General features: G+C 35.0%; 1 protein-coding gene across 1 annotated transcript in view; it reads left to right on the top strand.

The window, feature by feature from the left end:
• Positions 1-21,149, top strand: part of LOC128996265 (guanine nucleotide-binding protein G(o) subunit alpha) — a 75,737-nt gene that overhangs the window by 33,198 nt on the left and 21,390 nt on the right. Inside the window, exons 3-4 of the mRNA XM_054421462.1 lie at positions 4,274-4,415; positions 16,312-16,472. Of these exons, the coding sequence (XP_054277437.1) occupies positions 4,274-4,415; positions 16,312-16,472 (303 nt within the window). The remainder of the gene's footprint in view (positions 1-4,273; positions 4,416-16,311; positions 16,473-21,149) is intronic.

Genomic DNA, 21,149 nt, shown 5'->3' with positions numbered 1-21,149 from the left:
ACATTATTGTATAACTGGTTTTAAGTAAGTCTTGTTTGGATTGCACTAATTTGTACGAAATATCAAAATGGAGCTGTCCGTTGGAATGTAAAATAAAATAAAAAAATAAATAAATAAACATATGTAACATAGCTCGATGAGCTTTAAACAATATTGAATTCCGTTACTAACTATGGAATCTATGACATGGACGATCATGTGGGCACAGAGAAACTAACATGTGACTAAGCGACAGGTCACATTATGCCATGACTGCAGGAGGTCTACCTTCTTGTGTACTTGACTTGCTCTATAACGCCTTGTACGAAGATCTAGACATCTCTGTTGGAGATATGTCACGGAGAGCTCGATATATTGCTAGTATCACAGTGTACGGGTTGATCGAAATAGGATATCACTATTTTTGTCATTTATCATTTATCATCCTCATTTTGTTCTAGACTTTCGTATATTCGTAGGATCTACTTACCTAACACGATCTCCATAACCTAATCTGATTAAGTCACGTGAAGTTAAATCGCTCACTTGCGTCGTCACATTATTTCTCATTGTATAATTGTTTTTTTGCCCATTTATACTACTACTTACTTTTTTTGGAAAACTACATAATTTCCGTCGTTGACAAAACATTGTTAGCGCCTCAGTACTATTTTCAACTCATTGGCGCAACTAATATTCGACATGTTATTATTCAGTTGAACAAACTCTAACAACCTTTTCTGTGCAAGTCGAGAAGCTAGCCAAAGTGGCCATTACCTGTTTGTTTAGGGAGAGAGAATGGTGTTTGTTGGTTCTCCTTCTCTTTCTTGCACTGCAGGCGGTCTATATGCCGACGTGTGTATGGCGAATGATAAACCCCATGGAACCGAACATTTTTTAGCAACTGTTGTGTGATGTTTTCTAGTCATGGAGTTTAGTGTTTTTAGAGACAATGGGTATTGAATCTGGGTTACTCGAGCGTTGTGAAAAATTACTCAAAATGTGTGAAAACTGTATTAAAGGATTGTAATATTTGCAAGAGACTTGTTAAGACTCGTAGGGTTCTTTCGTTTAACAATTTCTCCCATGTAGGCCTTAAAATACCTGAAGAACTTTTGTAGACTAGAAGACTGGTCTCTTTCTTACAAACAACTGCAGTGCTTTGTCTATATTTTCATGTGTAGTAAAATGTTGTAACGTTAATACACATTGGAAGTTTCTTCGCCCTCGATTTGACACTTACAAAATATATTAGCAGCGAAATATTTACAAAAAACGTCTTATAGTGCCGAAATAATTTTAACACGTCCTGACGTGCCAAAAGAATTCGGAGCTATGGGATACGGTAGTCTAGGACGTATTTTGCATCCCACGCTTAACCACACAGACAGGTATCTTTTGTCTATGCTTTAACATTCGGTGCTACAGGACCACACCGCCTCAAATCATTAACAACACAAATGATTTTTAGATGATTTCACTATCGTTTATAATTTTTTCAGTGTATTTATTCGATTTATTCTGAACAACGCAGTTAGTTTTGTGTCGTAGTATTAATTAAAAAAGAAATTTTACGAAATTAAAAAAACTTATCATTCGCATCAAATGCTCTAACAATTCCAACTCAACATTTGATAACAACGCAGACGATGACGTAGGAGTTGTCACTTTTAATTAATGACTCATCGCGCACTTGTCAGTTCTGTCGAGAGTGAATCGAGTCTAAAACCCAACGACAGGATCAGATTAGAGTAATGTAATTTCAGGACTCAATGACCACATCAACTACATGTCTATAATTGTTTCGAAAATTGAAGAAAAAAAATACACCATACAATTCATGTAGTTTGTAAACGTTTAATAATGAAATGTCAATCAGCTGATTGTTGTGAAATACACTAAACAATTCATATAGTTTGTAAACGTTTAATAATGAAAGAAATGTCAATCAGCTGATTGTTGTGAAATACACTATACAATTCATATAGTTTGTAAACGTTTAATAAATGTCAATCAGCTGATTGTTGTGAAATACACTAAACAATTCATATAGTTTGTAAACGTTTAATAATGAAAGAAATGTCAATCAGCTGATTGTTGTGAAATACACTAAACAATTCATATAGTTTGTAAACGTTTAATAATGAAAGAAATGTCAATCAGCTGATTGTTGTGAAATACACTATACAATTCATATAGTTTGTAAACGTTTAATAAATGTCAATCAGCTGATTGTTGTGAAATACACTAAACAATTCATATAGTTTGTAAACGTTTAATAAATGTCAATCAGCTGATTGTTGTGAAATACACTAAACAATTCATATAGTTTGTAAACGTTTAATAATGAAAGAAATGTCAATCAGCTGATTGTTGTGAAATACACTATACAATTCATATAGTTTGTAAACGTTTAATAAATGTCAATCAGCTGATTGTTGTGAAATACACTAAACAATTCATATAGTTTGTAAACGTTTAATAATGAAAGAAATGTCAATCAGCTGATTGTTGTGAAATACACTAAACAATTCATATAGTTTGTAAACGTTTAATAATGAAAGAAATGTCAATCAGCTGATTGTTGTGAAATACACTAAACAATTCATATAGTTTGTAAACGTTTAATAATGAAAGAAATGTCAATCAGCTGATTGTTGTGAAATACACTATACAATTCATATAGTTTGTAAACGTTTAATAATGAAAGAAATGTCAATCAGCTGATTGTTGTGAAATACACTAAACAATTCATATAGTTTGTAAACGTTTAATAAATGTCAATCAGCTGATTGTTGTGAAATACACTAAACAATTCATATAGTTTGTAAACGTTTAATAAATGTCAATCAGCTGATTGTTGTGAAATACACTAAACAATTCATATAGTTTGTAAACGTTTAATAATGAAAGAAATGTCAATCAGCTGATTGTTGTGAAATACACTAAACAATTCATATAGTTTGTAAACGTTTAATAATGAAAGAAATGTCAATCAGCTGATTGTTGTGAAATACACTAAACAATTCATATAGTTTGTAAACGTTTAATAAATGTCAATCAGCTGATTGTTGTGAAATACACTAAACAATTCATATAGTTTGTAAACGTTTAATAAATGTCAATCAGCTGATTGTTGTGAAATACACTAAACAATTCATATAGTTTGTAAACGTTTAATAAATGTCAATCAGCTGATTGTTGTGAAATACACTAAACAATTCATATAGTTTGTAAACGTTTAATAAATGTCAATCAGCTGATTGTTTTGACGATTGGACATAGGTTTTTGATCCCGCCGCACCAGACGAAGTCAGGTGTCAGGTGATCCAAATGACGTCACCGACTCACGTTTAGGGTGCGTGACGTCACGTTGTCGCGTTATTTACATCATCACGTTCCTGGTTACCATGGGAACGCGACGAGCGACACGTGATCAGGATAACTGGCTGTTATATACTAATGGGGTAATAGTGGTGGGAGGAAATGCTGGAAACTTTACATGCAAAGAGGTAATTCACTAGTTGTGCCACAGTATTTGAAACACTCCACAAGGAATAGTATTGGTACTATAAACTTCTGCAGACTTGATTTAGAATTAACTAAACGATAAAAATGGCTGAAAATCTTGTACAAGTAGCAAGACGATATTTTAGTTTAGACCACCCTTGTTGAAATTCTGTCAGGATTCTTATTTAGTTAAAAACGAGCGGAAAGATGGGAATAGAAGACTATTTACAATAATCGGAACGGCGTGTGTGTGTGTGTGTGTATTTATAACGTGGTTTGTTTGGGCGGCTCGTACTGCACTCGTGGCTAATCCGATATTGTTAATAACTTGTGCGTGAATGGACATGAATGTTAAGTGTTATGTCGGTTGTTATATGAAGTTTTACTTTGTAACCTCAGGTGGAGTATTTGAATGTATGTCATCTATTGACTCTTCTCGCAAAACTTTATTTTCGATTATTTGCTGGATCATTTACTTCATTCAACCCAACCTTATGTAACTTCAAACAACCCAACCTAACCTATCATAATATTCATCGAGGCAAATATCAAAACCAACTTTTTGACCTCTACTGTAATTTTCCAATTCTATTAGATTATTTCTATGATCATTCAAATGAGCACATGTAATTAAAGCTATTCCTACCCAACATATCTCAACCTTAACCTATTTTAACCTCAACCTAATAACAATAAATTTATTGTCCATCTACCGGTATTCTGAGTTAATATTTATTATGATATATTTTTACTACTTGTTCCTGACCAATTTGTTTGTTTCCAGGATCATCCACGAGAGCGGATTCACGTCGGAAGACTTCAAGCAGTACAGACCAGTGGTGTACAGCAATACTATACAGTCTCTAGTAGCCATATTGAGAGCCATGCCAACGCTCGGCATCGCCTTCGGAAACAACGAGAGAGAGGTTAGTCTACAGAGAATAATAAACTGTAGTACAGTATAGATTATAGTTATTCTGTTAAATGGTGTCTTCAGTGAGGAAATTCTAGTAGCAAGTTCAGGGCGAGGGAAGCCAAAGGAACATAGGCCTACTTTTGGTTTAGAGGAGTCAGTGAAGTTGAAGGCAGTCAGTGAGATAAATTTTGGTCTAGCGAAGTCATCAGTTCTCCCGTCGATAGTGTCTTCAGTGTGGAAAACCTAGAAGCAAATTCCGGTCGAGGGAAGCCTGGAAAACACAATTTTGGTCCAGAGGAGTCAGTGATCAAACTTTAGTTGAGGGCAGTCAGTGAGACAAATTTTGGTCTAGCGAAGTTATTGTTAAGTAATTTTGGTTGAGGAGAGTTAGGTGAACATATTTTAATGGAGGGGAGTAGGGAGGGGTATTTTGGTTGGACGGAGAAAGTGGTATAATTGGTCGGAGGGATTTATGGGAACAGACTATGTTTACGAAGAGTCAGGGGAACAACATTTGATCGACTTTATCACGATAAGTCTGGATGCAGTAATCATTTACTACGTATTTTAACTACAAAAACAAATTCGAGCAGGATTAATTCGTCATTGATTCACCTACACTTTCAACACTATGAGTCATAATATGAATGACATTTTTCAGTATGACACAATCGTCAGCCACCTGTTGTAGAAGTCATCAACTCAACCTGTTGACTCAAGAGAAGCCGTGTGTGACTCATTGACCGTACAATAAGCTGTAAAGGTCGTATCCATCAACGCCCAACACCGCACCTAGGGCTTCTCTTGTTTGGCTTACAACTATCGTGTTACAAATGGGAAGTGGAAATGGAAAGCTAGACTTTGGCAAAAGGGTTGTGAATTCAGTTTATTTTTGTAGGCTTTAAGCGTGATGACCCACTATTTAAAAAGTGTATGTTACATTATATTCAATGATGTTATTCAATAATCGAATATATTCAATGATTCGGAGCTGGCGTGGTTTTAGTATAGAAGTGATTTTTTGTTACAAGTGGAAAACAGAAATTGTTAGCCAGACTTTGGCAAAGTGTGGTACATTTTGAATTTAGTCCTAAACGATGTTTATTTTCTAAAAAAATGATTTAATATAAAAATTGTATACAGCACACTTAATTTTATCGCTCGCTAGTTGTTTTACCCGTGACTCGCAACGGAATAGAGGCGTAGAAGATAGTACTTCAGTTCTAAACCAAATTTACACAACATAACCTTACACCTTCGATCCATCACGCGACCAAAAGCCTGCTTCGGTGTAAAAAACCAACTTCTATTGAATGCGTCAACGTTGTAAACCTAGCCAAACTCAAAGGAACAACCTATTTATGTCCGGTAGGTAAACTTTGGCATCTTTAATGTCCCAGAAACCACCACAATAATAACAACTAGAGAGAAAATAGAATCCTTATGCTGCAGCACACTCTATGCGAGGTCCATTTAACTATGTATTTTTTTGATAAAAAATTCGCTTAAATAAAAAAAAAAAAACATACGGTTTCAGAAAATATTTCACTCGACTTGCAACTTGATTTTCGTTTCGCCACCTCTACATCCTCCACCGTCTACTCCCGAGGCTATCACTTGCCATCCCCCGCCCATGGTATCGACCTGTAGGGAACGGCCTGGGAGGAAGTAAGAAGCTTATCTGAACAAAGCAGTATTAGCACTGTAGTCAAACAAACTAAGCTCTGTTTGAGGGCTCTCGATCTCTCAATGTGCTCAGGATAGTGCTTTGGTTAAATAAAGACTGTGTTTCATATTGTGTGATGTTTGCAATTTATGGACCTTAAAACTGTTGAGTATTGTTTGGGAATGACATTTTTATATAGAAGTTTCCAAAAACAAAATTGACGGAATGTACGTTTGTTGGTTAGTTTAATGTTTTGGTTTGTAATATTACATTATTAGGAGTTTCGTGGGGTAGTCCTCGTCACAGAAACAGTTATTGTACGGTTCTCAGTTTGTTTAGGTCTTATTTGATCTTTTTGTTGAGCGGAGCGAGCAAAGCTCATGTACGACACTCCCGATTTTGTTTTACAAATACTTCTCCTGAATTAATTTCAGTTTCGTATCTACTATAATTATCTCAAGGGTGAGTAAAAAAATTACGCTCGTCAGGTAAATTTACTCACTTATGGCCCGATGTTCCGCGGGACCCGAACTTCCCGCTTATTCAGGGTTTTATAAAGTGAACTTTGGTCCCCCACGCTTCAAACGTAAAGTATTAATTCACTAAATTTAACATTTAACTAAATTATTAGCCTATTCATTGCTTCCATTGGTATTATAGGATCAATTTGCACAAAGTTTTTCTCATTGGATCCATATAGCTTGTTCCGCTTGAGTGTTATTCATCCATCTTCATTAGACTGTAAATTACACTTGGATAATTTGAGGCGTGGCTGACCTGACAAAGTGTTTTGTGTGAACAAGAGGCAATCATGTTATTTTGAAATACAGTAATAGGTTTCTACAGCAAACTGCTACATATTATTAGATATTACCTTATAGTCCATAACAGAGCATGCAACGTGCAAATCCCTCCATTTGTTTAATTACTTATTTTTTGAATTAGTTTACGTTGGATGGTATTGTAGATTGTTGAAAATATATAATTAAATTGAAAATCATTGAATTAGAAACGTGTTTTGTGTGTTATCCTTTTTTCAATTGCTGTTCTTTAAGTAGGTACTCTTTACAGGATTTTATAAAAAAAGTGAGAGCGCCTGGATTGGTGCTAAGAGTGTCAATATTATTAAAAGAATTTGTTGGATTTTTGAGTGCATCAAATCAACCCCTAAATATTAAATTTTATAGGCATATTGGGTATAAATTTAAAGCTCTTATCCTTTAGATGTGCCTTTTGCGGGTTTGGATGATATCACGTAAAAGCCCTTCGTCCTACAGGTCATAACCAAAGCACAAATCGTGAAATTAACCCTAAAATAATAGAAAAAAATTCGTCGGCAGTGCCCCCCCCCCACTAGACACTAGACACGAAAAACTAGCTTCAACATTTACAATGGAATGAGAAGTCGTTACTTGTGTAGACTATGGTATAACATAAATGCGTCCTCTTGGACATCAAAAGATGACGTATAAAATAAAATTCAAAATCAATAGAAAAAATTGATTATTGATACAATTTGAAAACGATAATTCTAAAGGAAAAATTTTGATGCTTAAAATGTCTTCAGTTGTCATGAGAATAGTTACTATTGCATTCCTAGGCAAGAAGAGCGTTCTCTATATTATAGAACTCCCTATTCTACAAAACATTTGGTTATTTATTTAATCCAGAAACGTAATTTTAATCTTAACTAACGATTTTGTCTAGAGCTGTAAAGCATTTTAAATGTTTTACAATTATTGTGTTATACAACCCCAACTTAATTCATCTTATCAATTGATCACATTATCGACGTTACAATGTCAGCAGTATCAGCTGATCTTACAATTGCTGTTCGATGGAGACCCGTGTAATGTTTCAGATAACCTCTGTTATCTTATCAGTGAGTTGACTATGGCCCGTTATCACCATAGTCATCCCAGAATGCTTCTCTTCTTATCAGGGAAGCGTGTCTTCTCTTCTGGGAGAATTTCCAAGATTTCTTCATTCACGTGCGTGATTCCATGGGTTTCCTAGTTTTGCTCGTTTTTGTCAAGTCGGCATTCGTATAATCATGGCGTATACGTTTCAGCGTTTATTTTGCAGAGTGCAAGAGTAGACTTCTCACTTATTTAAACTTGTCTTGTCTTACTATGTTTGCGTGCACAGATGTCGACTAAATGTTTGTTAAATTTTACAATCTGTTCATTATTCTGATAACCCCGACACATAAAATTAGCAAATGAAATCCCCCGAGCTTCATGCGAATCACGATGGCAGCGTTTGTGAATACTTCCCAAGACTTTTAACTTTGCTATAATTTTCAGTTGTTTGATTCGTTTAAAATTATCCTTATTTTATCAACAAGAATGACAATTTTTTACAAAATGTGTTTAGTTCGTTTCAGGGTTACAGCTTGATATAATATTTATCATAATGTGTCAATGTGTGAAAATATTTTAATATAACTTGGTTACTCAACCAAACTGTTTATCATTGGGTTTTTGTTAATTGTTCCTGATAGAAGGAACGCCTCGTCTTAGTCAGCTAAACAGCCATACGTGCCTACCTCTCTCTGATACCATTATGAACCTGTGGCAAATCTCTGCTCTATATTCAATCCCACCTTATCATTTTTGCATGTGCGTCACCGTATTTATTCTCACCAGTCAGTTTATCTTTTCCATTTCCATTTGTAACACATACGGGTTACAATTTCCATTTCAATGGCCTCGCCCACGGTTGCCAACCTACAATTGGATTTCCCTCTCCACATTATGTACCAACCTAACCCACACAATTTCCCTCTTTGCACCCTCGTAATTTACTTACAAGGACGGTAGTTTCTTTTACGGAGTCCCTTTTATAAACGTGCTGACCGTGGATTACATTATGGTAGTTGGTGTTTGTGGTATTCCATCTTACGTATTTTCATATTAGTTTTACCAGTACGTTATCCATTCATATATTCGTTATTTTTTCTGGTTATTTGTATAATTTATCCTAATCAAAAGTTATTACATAATGGAATGACTTGACTTGATAACAGATAAAAAACAATTTAACTTAAAGTTTGGAATCGTGTAGGTCTATCCATCTGTTATTGAAATAAACAGGGTAAATATGTGTTGCCAACTCTCAGTTATTGCCAAAATTGTAGAACCGTGTTATTATAAAGGTATACAGGGGTTTTCACTTACTACGCATAAATGAAATAGCCTATATGTAAAACTATCAAAAATTACATAATTATTTCCAAAATTTTCAAAGCCATAATGTGCGTTACCTATGATGGGAAGGTCAATTAATGCGTTTATTAAAACAATTTCCAACGTAATCTGTATATTTCAAGTCATTGACTCCTTACTTACATTTAATCTACAGTAAGGTATGAACAGAATCAACTTAATTCGCCAATCTGTAGGTCCATAAACTTTTTTCGTGGCTGAAATTCCGAAATAACCATCGAATGGTGTGAAGCACCGATCCATCTACATTAATGTACATTAAGTGGCAAGGTCGTAAGTCATGACGTACTCGTTACCATGGCAACCACAGCGTCCTGACAACCGGAGAAGATAAGGTGAAATTATCTCAGCTATAGATTATGATGTTACTGCTATTGGATGTCATGGCAGTGCTCGTAAGCTATTTGATTTTGAATATGCTAGTGAAATAAATAATTATAATCCATATTTTCTAGCCCCTGAGCTGGTTCTATAACTAAATTGAGATTTTACCTTTGTCAGCCAGCTCCTGATTTGTTATCAACTTGTTACGGCCGTTTCAGCATCACTGTGCCATCGTCGGACTGTTCAGCCAAAAGGCGTCGTTAAAACACAAAAACATATACACGAAGAAACACACACACATTTGTCAAAACGGGGTTTTGAAAACAGGCCTGTTGAGGATAGTACATTCCCGCACTAGAGCAAGTAGCTGACTCTTTATTTATGACTCTTTATCTTAATATACCTTACAGAGAAATTACATTTTCGGAATCAATCCTGAAAATGAATGAAGATTTGTGACATTATTTAAAAAGACAAGTGTTTTTATACAACGAGGCTATAAGTAGGGCTTGAACCGCAGGTTAGGATCTGTCAACAAACTGGAACAGTTGCCGAATGATAATTTATGATAAAAAATGTCCAAGGATGAGTAAAACGAATTAGTTCGTCCATCTGGCAAACGTCCAGATTTGACCTTTATCACAATCCTCGAGAGCTGTCCATGTTGATCACAATCAGGCCAAGTTAGGGCCACTCTGGTTGTGTTAGCAGCGCAACTCAATTGTCAGCCCCCGCCAAATTACTGCATCCTCTTCCTTCCCTCTGAAAGCCGCTGACGATACTGAGCTTGTCAAAATACTTGTGTGAGTTCACAAACAATACGATTTAATGACCTTTTCGTCATCTATTGCATAGAAAATATTATGTGAGATATGGGGACGGAATCGTTCTTTTTACCCTGAAGGATTTAACCGCCAAACATACTTATAAAAAAAAACAATACCATTACAATTATCGTAATGATAGGTGTATGGTAGGTGTAGTTTCGTGTGTGATAGATTTATTATTTAACTTGTTTAGTAAGTTTTAGGTGTTGACGTTAGTTGTACATTATCTGATTGTAAATCATTTTTGTAATAGAGAGTAGATGGTCTAGTACGGCGTAGTTGGTAAAAAGATTCACCGTTTAAAACCAACAACAAGTAAGTTTACGTAACTTTGAGCGTGTGGTATCTGTAAGGGGGGAGGGGTCGTGCCATTTAAAATAGCAATGCTAAAATGTGTTACTGAAAACATTGCCATTTTTATTTTTTTAAATTCCCAATCCATTGGTAAAACTCTTTTAGTAAAATGTGTTTCAATAAATAGGAACGCCAACGGTCCCTGGTGCCCCCTGTTTTTCAATTCTAAGTAAGCAGTAAGCAATTCTAAGTCTTCTAACACTGTAAGCACATGTAATCAGTCGACAATGTTTTTTGGATTTTTTTACATATAAACAAATTAAATTATGTTTACAATCTTATTAGTACTCAGTGTGAAGTGAGGTGCGGTTAGGCGGTTCAGGACAAAGGATCGTAAAAATGTAAATCACTTCCTTATCTTGTTCTACTCCACTATCGACACCGGCCAGGCTTATTAGAATACATTGTTGACGTCCTCTGACAGGTTGATGGATTGCGAATTTTGTGATTTGAACCAATATGACTTTGGTGGTATAATGTTTGAGAATTGTTTAGGAAATTTATTCATCACAATCTCTTGAAGACGCGAAGTAAATGTTTTTAGAGACCGACAATACATGTTTTTTAGTTAGAATGAAAGTATTCTTCCATGGGAGATTCTTGTTGCCAGCCAGTCGGTCAGTGATGTCATTTGTAGATTTCCAGTGAGAATCATTCTTTACTGCAGGCCATAGAGTAAAACATTTGGTCGTTTTTGGAATTTGAAGGCGTCGATTTTGTGAGTTATGTCTTTAAGACGAAAAGTGTCGGATTTATGAAAGTTATTATTATATCTTACTCTGCCATAACTGTAGTCAATCTGTTACAAATTAAAAAAGATCAGATTTTGAAGCTTGAAACTGAGTTTGACTGAAAATACGCACGTTGTGAATTCGAAAATTGCATAATAAACTAAGTATAGTGATCCCATCAGACTAAAAAAAAATATGAAAACGAAAAAGAAGATTACGTAATAGGCCTATATTCAAAAATTCAATTTGAGGTATTACATGCAGTACATTCGTGTGTCATTTTATATATTTAAAATGAACCCTACGTATTAATTTCCAGCTTCTTCCAAGTTGTGAACAGTCGAAGAAGTAATAATATTTGGGTTAAAAATATCTTCCAACACCGCTCAGAATACACCATGGAAATGTGACCTGAAATATCCATGAAGCCTTGGCCTCCTGGAAATGTCCGTTATAATGCGTTGACAGACAAACATCCAACATGTCCTACTTTATTATTAGCATCACTACAAGTCCTATTTCTATTTCAACCTCTGAATGAATCAGACAGGAAATGGATAATGAGTCATGCAGTTAGTAGCTGCAGTGTGAAAAGCGCCGTCGTCTAGTAAGATGTAATTTGTGTATGTGTATTGTGTATATGCATGAGATGAAAGGAGTTGTGTGCAAAGAGGTTCGACCTAAGAAAGACCAGTAGCTCTCGATTATTATAAACTAGGCCCAGCTGTCCTTAATTATTGGGCTGTGAATAAACGATCATGGCTAAAGAAAGACTTATTGTTGATCAGTAACAAAGCTACACCGGCTACACTGAGAATACAATCCATTCTACATTCACTTGACAGGCATATTCAGTTTATAAAATACGCACCCAAGGACACACGTGACTAATTGATCGACTATTACTATTGCGATACAGTAGAAGCAATCTTTTTTTCTTGTTTGATTTGGGATTTTCTAGTTTTATCATGCTACTTTCGAAATACTCTTCAAATTAATATTCAAGAAAAAAATAGAATAGCTTATTCGTTCTTCCATGATCATCTAAAGGTGTATGTTTTGAAATTGTCAAATTGCTTCTGCCTCCGTCCCTATTCTTCTTCACCATGAATGTTCAATTGCTCAAATATTTCGTGTTAAAATTTGGTCTTGTAAATTTGAATTTAAAAAAGGCTGGGACCATAAATTGTAGCATAAAATTTATGTTTTGAAATGGCAATCGCCACTGCATTCGTCTGTATTCTTCATGGATATTCAAACTGTTATCTCGTCGTGTAATTGGTGTTGTAAATTTAAATGTTAAATCCATCCCTGATGCTACAAAGGGCGCTACAATGTATCTGGCAATGGTGTCTAGGTTGCCAGCAGTGTAAAGCAGCGAATGAGAGTTGCCTCTGGCATCCATCACAGAGAGCTTCTTTCAGCGTCTCCATCAGTTTCTACTGTCACGTGTGTGTCGCACATTAATTCAGTCGTCATTTTGTAATTTTGCTAGTTAGAAGTTGCTCATTTGTGTATGGAAATAATTTAGTTTTTGGAAGTCAGTTGATATATTTACTATTATCGATTTCGGAGTCGAAACATCATCGTCGATTTGCTTATCTAAAACCTTAATAACACAATATTTTTCTTTAAGATGATTTCGTCTTGACTATAATGGTTATGTAAACAAAATAAATAAATACTGACACCTCTAGAAAAACGTGGTTATCATTTTGTTTGTCCAACTTCTTGTAAACTGAAGTATTATAGATGTTGGTTATTAACAACAATAATCAATGTTAGTAAACAAAATGAAATGTTTAAACAATAAAATCCAAAAAAATCCAACCTAACAGAACCTTAACAAGTATAATGGACTTATGACAAAATGTAGGGTAAATAGCCTAATTGACTTATTACAACGTTTACCCGAGAATTTGTTATTTATTTTAAAAATATATTGTACATTTAACTGAAAGAAAGTGTCGTAGACACTGCTTGGTTTCAAACCAAACCTATTTATGACGGACATGCCTCCGGATTGTTAACATTACCAAATTTAATATGTAGGCTATGTTAAAATTACCAATTAATTTTATGAAATGATTGTGAAAAATGGTAATCAGCAACTAAAAACAATTGGACGTAAGACGAAGAGTAACTAGCTGTTACCCACGGCTTCACCCCGTTTGACTTCATAAGTTTTAATTAAACTATTGATTGGTAAAGTAAAGCTGAAATAAGCAAAACAGAATACAGGAATACAGACAAATAATCACGCCTGATTTTAATATTTTTTTAAGGTAATAAATTAAAAGAATAACAAACAAATAAGTGCAACAGGTATATGGAAAGTTCCCTTTAGAAAGGAATTACGACCTTAAAGGGCAATTTATGAAAGAATGGATAGTTTTTCGCAAGGTTTCTTGTCATGACGAACATTTTAAGTAAATGGTTCATGGGGGTGTGTTTAGTGATGTAAAATACCCAGGTATTTAAATCTCGGGGTAAATACCCTGGGTATTTACCCGGGTAAATACCCAAAATCCATAAATACCCGGGTATTTTAAGTATTTATGAAATCTATTAAAATTCATTTATATTCGCCCCTAAATATGTTATTGTTATCATTACATGATAAATTAGGATAGTATATAACTCCTTTAACAGTAACTTGAAGCTTTGCTATTACCTTTTGTTTAATGATTTAGCAATTTTTTAAATAATACATAAAGTTTCTAAATGAGCATGGGGTTTCGCGTCTTAAATCAAGTAACATCAGTTAAATTTAACTTACTAAAAAATAGTAGCCTATATTAAAAAAGGCTGTGGCTATTTCAGTTTTTATCATTTTATAAATTTATAACTAATTTAATAACATAAACAAAATTATTTTAATTTATAAATATCCAGGAATTGTTGGGTATTTATGATGCAAAATTTTTATTGTATAACTGGCTTGGAAGGCTAGACAGACGTAAGGCCTGATTGACATAGGCAGAATTGCAGAATACTAAAAGTAATTAAATTTTTCTGTGTTACCGCTTGGTTGGAAACAATAATATATTTGGATAAACCTACTAAAAAATGTATCTCCTGTTTTGTGGTCTAATTTAATATAATTTTGAAAGATTTTATTGTGCTAGGCCTATAGATTCAAATGTTTTGTATCACAAGTTTATGAAATTAGTTTTGATATTATTTTGATACCATTGATACTAACAAAAGATCTAGAACAAAAATATTATTAAATCCTGCCATCCTACAGATTGAATTTTAATTATTTTCTTAAGTTGTTTACACATAGGCTACTACTATGTTAAATTTTCCCGTCTTTCTAAATAATAATTATTACTTTGCAAATTATTATTTTTTCACTTTTAATAAAATAAATTCATCTATTTATCATAGAAATTAAAAAAAACATAAGTAGGCATAGTAAAGACCAGTGCAACCATGCGACCAAGGTTTTTATGCCGATTATGCTTTATGCTCAGTCCTGGATATTTATGGTGATTATACCCAGAAGTAAAATGCTAATAGTGACCATATGAAATTTTGTTTAACACATTTAATCGTCATTTTACTATCCTTACAGGGTAATAGTTGCAAAAAACATCTCAATATTCTCTAACTTTAATAACAATTATAAATACCCAGTTTTTGGGTATTTACCCGGGCCTGGGTTAAATACCCTGGTAAAAACCCAATTTATATTTACCTACCCACTGGGTATTTACCCGGCCCACATCACTAGGTGTGTTCTTTTAGTTTTCTCAAAAGTTCATGGGTACTTTGGGATTTATATATGGATAATTTATTACTACGTGTAATCACTCAATGGTAACCAAAGCAATTTAAACCTGATTTTTCCACACCAAACTACTACTGTTATATCGTCTTTAAACTTGAAACTTAATATCTCCCATAATCAAAGTAAATTGTTTACAGTAAGTGCGAGGATCTTCTACAACCCGTGTTTTGTTTTGCCATTGCAAAGTTCGGAACTTTGAAAACACAAAACTAATGAGCATTTTCCGCATTCCAAACACTAACACTGAAATGAAACAATAATTGTCAAACCCCTCTAATGAACCGTCATTTGACCTTGTAACCTGCAGACAATTTAACACTTGTCTAATTTCTCCACTTCAGACTATGTAGGCTTGGACAGCATTGTAAACCAACTGTGATAGTGTAGACAGTTTTGTAGCTTGGACAAAGTAAAACACCATAACTATTTTAGTTTAGAACTTAGTATAAATATTCCTGGAGATACATGTATATATTATAAAATATTATATATTCGAACCAGCGAGTTAACGGTGTCTATGGAACTTCTAAATTGTCAGTTAAATGTTTCGAATAACCTTGATACCTGTATCTGAATTGATAAATAGTATCTTACCTAGTGTTTTTGGTCTCAACATTTTTTGTTTTTATGCTTGACAGGATTTAAACCCATCAGGTGTTGTAAGCCTTTTTGAATTCTTTGAAAACCCAATCGCCTCATTCTCTCTGCACCCTAGCTGTCTTAAAATTGTCCAGTACGTTCTCATCCTTTTCCTAACCTTCCTTACAACTGATCGTGCCCAACTTCAACAAACCTGAACTCAACTGGTATCAAGAGCATTTTGATATGTTGTCCAGTACGTTCTCGTATGGAATGTTTTCCTGGTCGTGTTCTTAACCTCAAGAAAAACTGAACTGCAATAATTATAATTTGTTGAATCCACTGTTGAATTAAATGCACAATCCTGTTTGTGTTAACTTACCATGTTTCCTGTTGTTGCAGACGGACGCCAAGATGGTGTTTGACGTGATCCAGAGGATGGAAGACACGGAGCCGTTCTCTGAGGAGCTTCTGGCGGCGATGAAGAGACTCTGGGCCGACGTCGGTGTCCAGGAGTGCTTCGGCCGCTCCAACGAGTACCAGCTCAACGACTCTGCCAAATAGTGAGTAGCAAAACCTTATTGTATCAAGTATATTGACGATACATGGAGTTTCAGAACAGCATAAGGCTACTTTGTTACATAATTAAATAAAATAGTTTTTACCTATGATATTTTTTTAGATGTGTTAGGTCAAACCATGACAGGTTGCCAAGTGAACGTGCCAATCCCGATATAGCCTTCTAAAAATTTCGATTTTGTGAATGATTCCTCTATCAGTCGATCGGGTTTCTTCCGAATAATCGCATACCTGAATTGAAAGTAGAATCCGTTTTCAAGACAATACTATAGAGGTGGGAGAAACGCCGCAATCTCCTTGAGGGAGGGAAAGCGATGTTTTGCTGTAAAACACCCCTACGCGGGGGAAATTTATCAACCGTTTGCGGAAGTGTTGCTAATGGGTGAGGCAGGGCGGAAGTTTTTACCTTCCAATCAGATTGTGGCTCCTTCGCCTCCTATCTCCAATCGTACTTCCCATCAATGATCAATACACTTTGTTCTTTACGTCTGATTTGCCATTTCCCCTTTTATAGGAAGATTGATCCATTGACTTTGACTTTTGGATAGCAGGGTAGACGTCTGGCAATGTCTAGAACTAGACATTCTATTATTTCATACCCATGTTGTTGTCAGTTAGAGGTAAAACTAAAATTAGTTGAATTGAGCTACCGACAGATAGCGCTGGTGTAAACTATTGTCCCTTTGACCTAGCCAAATAGCCAAACTGAAACTGCAACGGAGTTATGACGTACTTGTGTAATGACGGAGCTTGTTCTTAAATGTTCGAATGTGCTCGCCTACGGCTTGTGCGTAAACATTTCTCTCGTGTGCAGCAAAGTGCCACTTCGCCCACTAGCACAGATAACATACAGTAGTATGTTTTCTGTGCCACTAGTCACAGATAACAATAGACTGCTTTCTGTGAGCATTTCATTAAACTATGTTCTTTTTTGATAAAATAAGTTTGCGACTGTTCCATTTGTCTTCTTCAGAATTCCTAAGTAAATTTTATAAGAGAACCGGATGTACAAAGTTCAAAGCTCATAGAGGCATTCTTTAAAATGATATTTGTTCTATCTTAGTTTTCGACTTGATAGTTAACGTGACGTAAAATACGTGTAAGTTCACAAATAGTTGCCCTTACTTGGTTGGGTTACACATTTGGTGTGAGACAGAAATCTACAATTTTGACACCAGAGTCAAAAGAGAGTCCTCTAAAAACGACGTTTGCTTTTAACTTTCAACCCAACTTTTGGTTCATTATCGTGGAAGATTCGCAACCCATCCCTGATAATGTGTAGACCAAGAATCAACTCTTGTGGTAAACTCGCACAATGTCTTTTCTGGCTTCTCTTGTAAACCACGGAACGAACAAAAAATATCTAATTCTTACCTGTTTCGCAACTCCGTTATTATAGTAGTCCTGCATTTTCAATCCTTTTTAGTTTATTATTCTCTCTACAGATTTGCAGTGAAATTATTTAGGTCAAGACCGAAATGTTAGCGGTAGTATTATACTATAATTTTCAACTACTTTTTACCTCTAGCTATCATTAGCAACCAAATCAAAAACCGTTTTCATCCAGGACCAAATAAAGCCTGATCGGCCTGAGACTAGTTTGTAATGTTATAGTTTGCGATTAAATTATATTTTACGATCGGTAAACACCCAGCGCAGCGCCTAGTTGGGGAAAGCTTCAATTATTCGTGTTTATGATAAGCGCGTCGTTATGTTGCTAACTAGCTTGTTGTTGATAGAACAAGGTCTCTGGCTCACTTTCCTGTACAGCGTATGTATTTGTGTCATATAGGCCATATAGGTTTTGGAATGGTTTTTATTATTCGGGGTTTCTTGTGGATGTTCGCACATATAATCCAAACCAATGTTTAAAACCAGATCACATTTTTTGGATTCTTTATGTAGAAAACAAATACATTTGCCTTTAATAATGGTTTCCAAAATGCATTTTAACCAAGTCAATAACGAGTTTAAGGCTAGAATAGCTATTAGCTGGATACCGGTCATTGGTGTACTTGAATATAAATATATTTTTCGCCTGGCCAACGATACTAAGTTCCTGTTCCAAAAAAAAGTGTTGAAAGGGTATAAACTATTTAAACCCCGAACATTTTGATACAAAAATTGCATTAAACTAGTTGTTCTGTCCGTGCTTTGCAACGGGGCAAGAATATACTTAGAAGAATAATGTGGGCAACAATCACTTGAGACCAAATGTGGGTCTATTTGTGCAAACATGACTATTTGTACTCGTAATACACACAAGACTTTTTCTACCACCAAAATTAACTTACAATAATACATAGATGAACTTTTTTAGATGTATAAATAAAATGTCATTTAGGTTATGCTTGCTTTTGAGGTTGTGTTATTTGCTTATCGCGGCTGTGATTGGTAACGAAACGCCACTGTGAAATTAGTTGATTAGCGAGCGGGAATGATCCATTTTCGCTCTAGAGTGGCAATGAGCCTTGCGTACTGCTACAGGTCAATGTGATCATTTCCATGTAGTGGTAGGGAAACCTACACTTTCCAAGCAAATTATACAGGCAAATGTCAATCGTAATTATTGCTTATTTTAATAAAAACTCTCTCTTGTGTATTTGCACTTAACTGTGTAACAGATTCAAAACTAATAACATAATCGTAATGTAAACATCTATAATGATAATCAAAGGTTTTAATTCAGGAAACAGTAAACAGTTATAAATAACAAAAATGTGAAAGCTCGCTCATCTTCAATATTTTAACTAAGGTTCGTGCCACTTCAACCTTTCATTCAAGCATGCGGTTGAAAGGTTTGTGACTTGCGGTTTTCTCGAAAGCTCGTGGTTCTTATTAGTTTTATATCCTGATGCTTTTATTGTGATCGTATTCGAGAGTTTTTTAATGTGTGGGATTTTAGACACTGTTCAAATGTTGATTCGGACTTAAACCACGTATCCAAGGTACTGTATAGACCTTGAGTTCCTTATTTCCACACGTCTGAGATACTGTATTTAGTCATTGTTCAACAGTTGAACACTGCTGTGAACGCCAAGCACAGAGATCATTAACCTCGAGACATGCGCTCGTTGTCGTTGATGACGTCGTTTGTACAACGATGTCGACTGTCAATACCTCCTTATCATGTATTGTTATTGCCGATATCACACCTTGTGTGTATTGTGTATTGCCCTCTAATACATTGTTGAAAATGTATTCCTTTAAAATAAAATCCTTCATCGTCGCATTAAAAATCGTGCAATGTAAAAATCGTATGGTAACAAAGGCCTACTGTCCCAGTACGCCTTTGATAAAAGCTAATAGGCTAATATTACAGACATTTAAAAGGCAAACATTGACAAAATAGACCTCAACCACAGACAATGGAGTAAACATTAGAGTATTATATTGTCTGTGCCTCAACTACAGGCTAAGTGGAAAATACTAGATACATTATTAAAATATTAAAACTCTTACATCATAATACTCTTTGATCTCATAAAAAGGATGTTCTAGTTCTACTAGCCAACTGGGATTGTTTTTAAAAGATATACTGTACATATTTATAGTCTGGTTTTTTTTACTCAGGCAACATTTTCACAATACAAGCATAGGACAAATTTAAAACTCATCAACAAATTTAACCTTCGGCCCTAAGGCAAAAGGTATCAAATTTTCAGACAACGCACCCTTTTACCTGAGAACTTTTTTATCGCTATGCTAATTGTTTGGCCTAGAATATCATTGAATATAAATTTACACGCGTTTCAGATTCTTTAAAACATTAAGTAAAACTGCAACAAAACACTATATTGTTAAAACATTGCTTACTGTCTTGACCTAGCCTATCAGTGTGGTATTGGCGATCTAGACAGCACTTCCTTCAAGCACGTCACTTCCGGTGTGGTCATGCATCACGATCAAGTGCGTTTGCTACTTCCGGTTGTACATAGAGTAACTTTATTGCTTCATTACTCTGTGCAATGTTGCTTACAATATACCAACACCTTGTATACTTATTTGTATGATGTGCACCAAGATTAGTTTGATTTTATGTGATGAACATATTGTTAATTACGACAATGAAATCTTAATCAGCTGATTGACTATTATTGAACATGTTTCGAACAGTTGTTATTATTTTGGATTTTAAAAATGTTAATTGGTACCAACTGTTCCATTTTCAACGGCAACGGTGATTGAGACTACTGTATGTATCAACGCAGATTGGTAAACCTTGTTAATTAATTCTTAATCAAGTTCATGGATAACTAGACATTTTATTCCCATGTAAAAGTTATCCATTTTTAGAATAAATATGAACCTAAACTAATAGAGGTATCGACAGACTGCGCTGATGTAAATTTCCGATTTATAATAAATATGCCAACCTTTCAATCAATCTAAAATTAAAGGAAAACTTAATCTTTTTCACCTTAATCTTTTTACATCGCGTCAGCTATCTCAGTGAAGACCAAATAAGGGAGAACACCATTATACCACACTCTTTGAGTTGTTCATTACCGGTTGTCGTGTGTGTGATCGCATTTAACAGAAATAGTCCATAAACAGCTTTTATCATGTCTCTTATCAATCGAACAATCATAGGCGTCACAGCCACCGCCACCTGTGTTTCGTCGCCGCACAGGGACCGATCGATACGATGGTGGTGCCGA

The sequence above is a fragment of the Macrosteles quadrilineatus genome, unplaced genomic scaffold (assembly GCF_028750875.1).
Source record: "Macrosteles quadrilineatus isolate MER2022 unplaced genomic scaffold, UCM_ALF_1.0 Scaffold_6__1_contigs__length_79288215, whole genome shotgun sequence".
NCBI lineage: Eukaryota > Metazoa > Arthropoda > Insecta > Hemiptera > Cicadellidae > Macrosteles > Macrosteles quadrilineatus.
The sequence above is the reverse complement of the archived record's forward strand: the minus strand, read 5'-3'. Positions and strand labels throughout refer to the sequence as shown.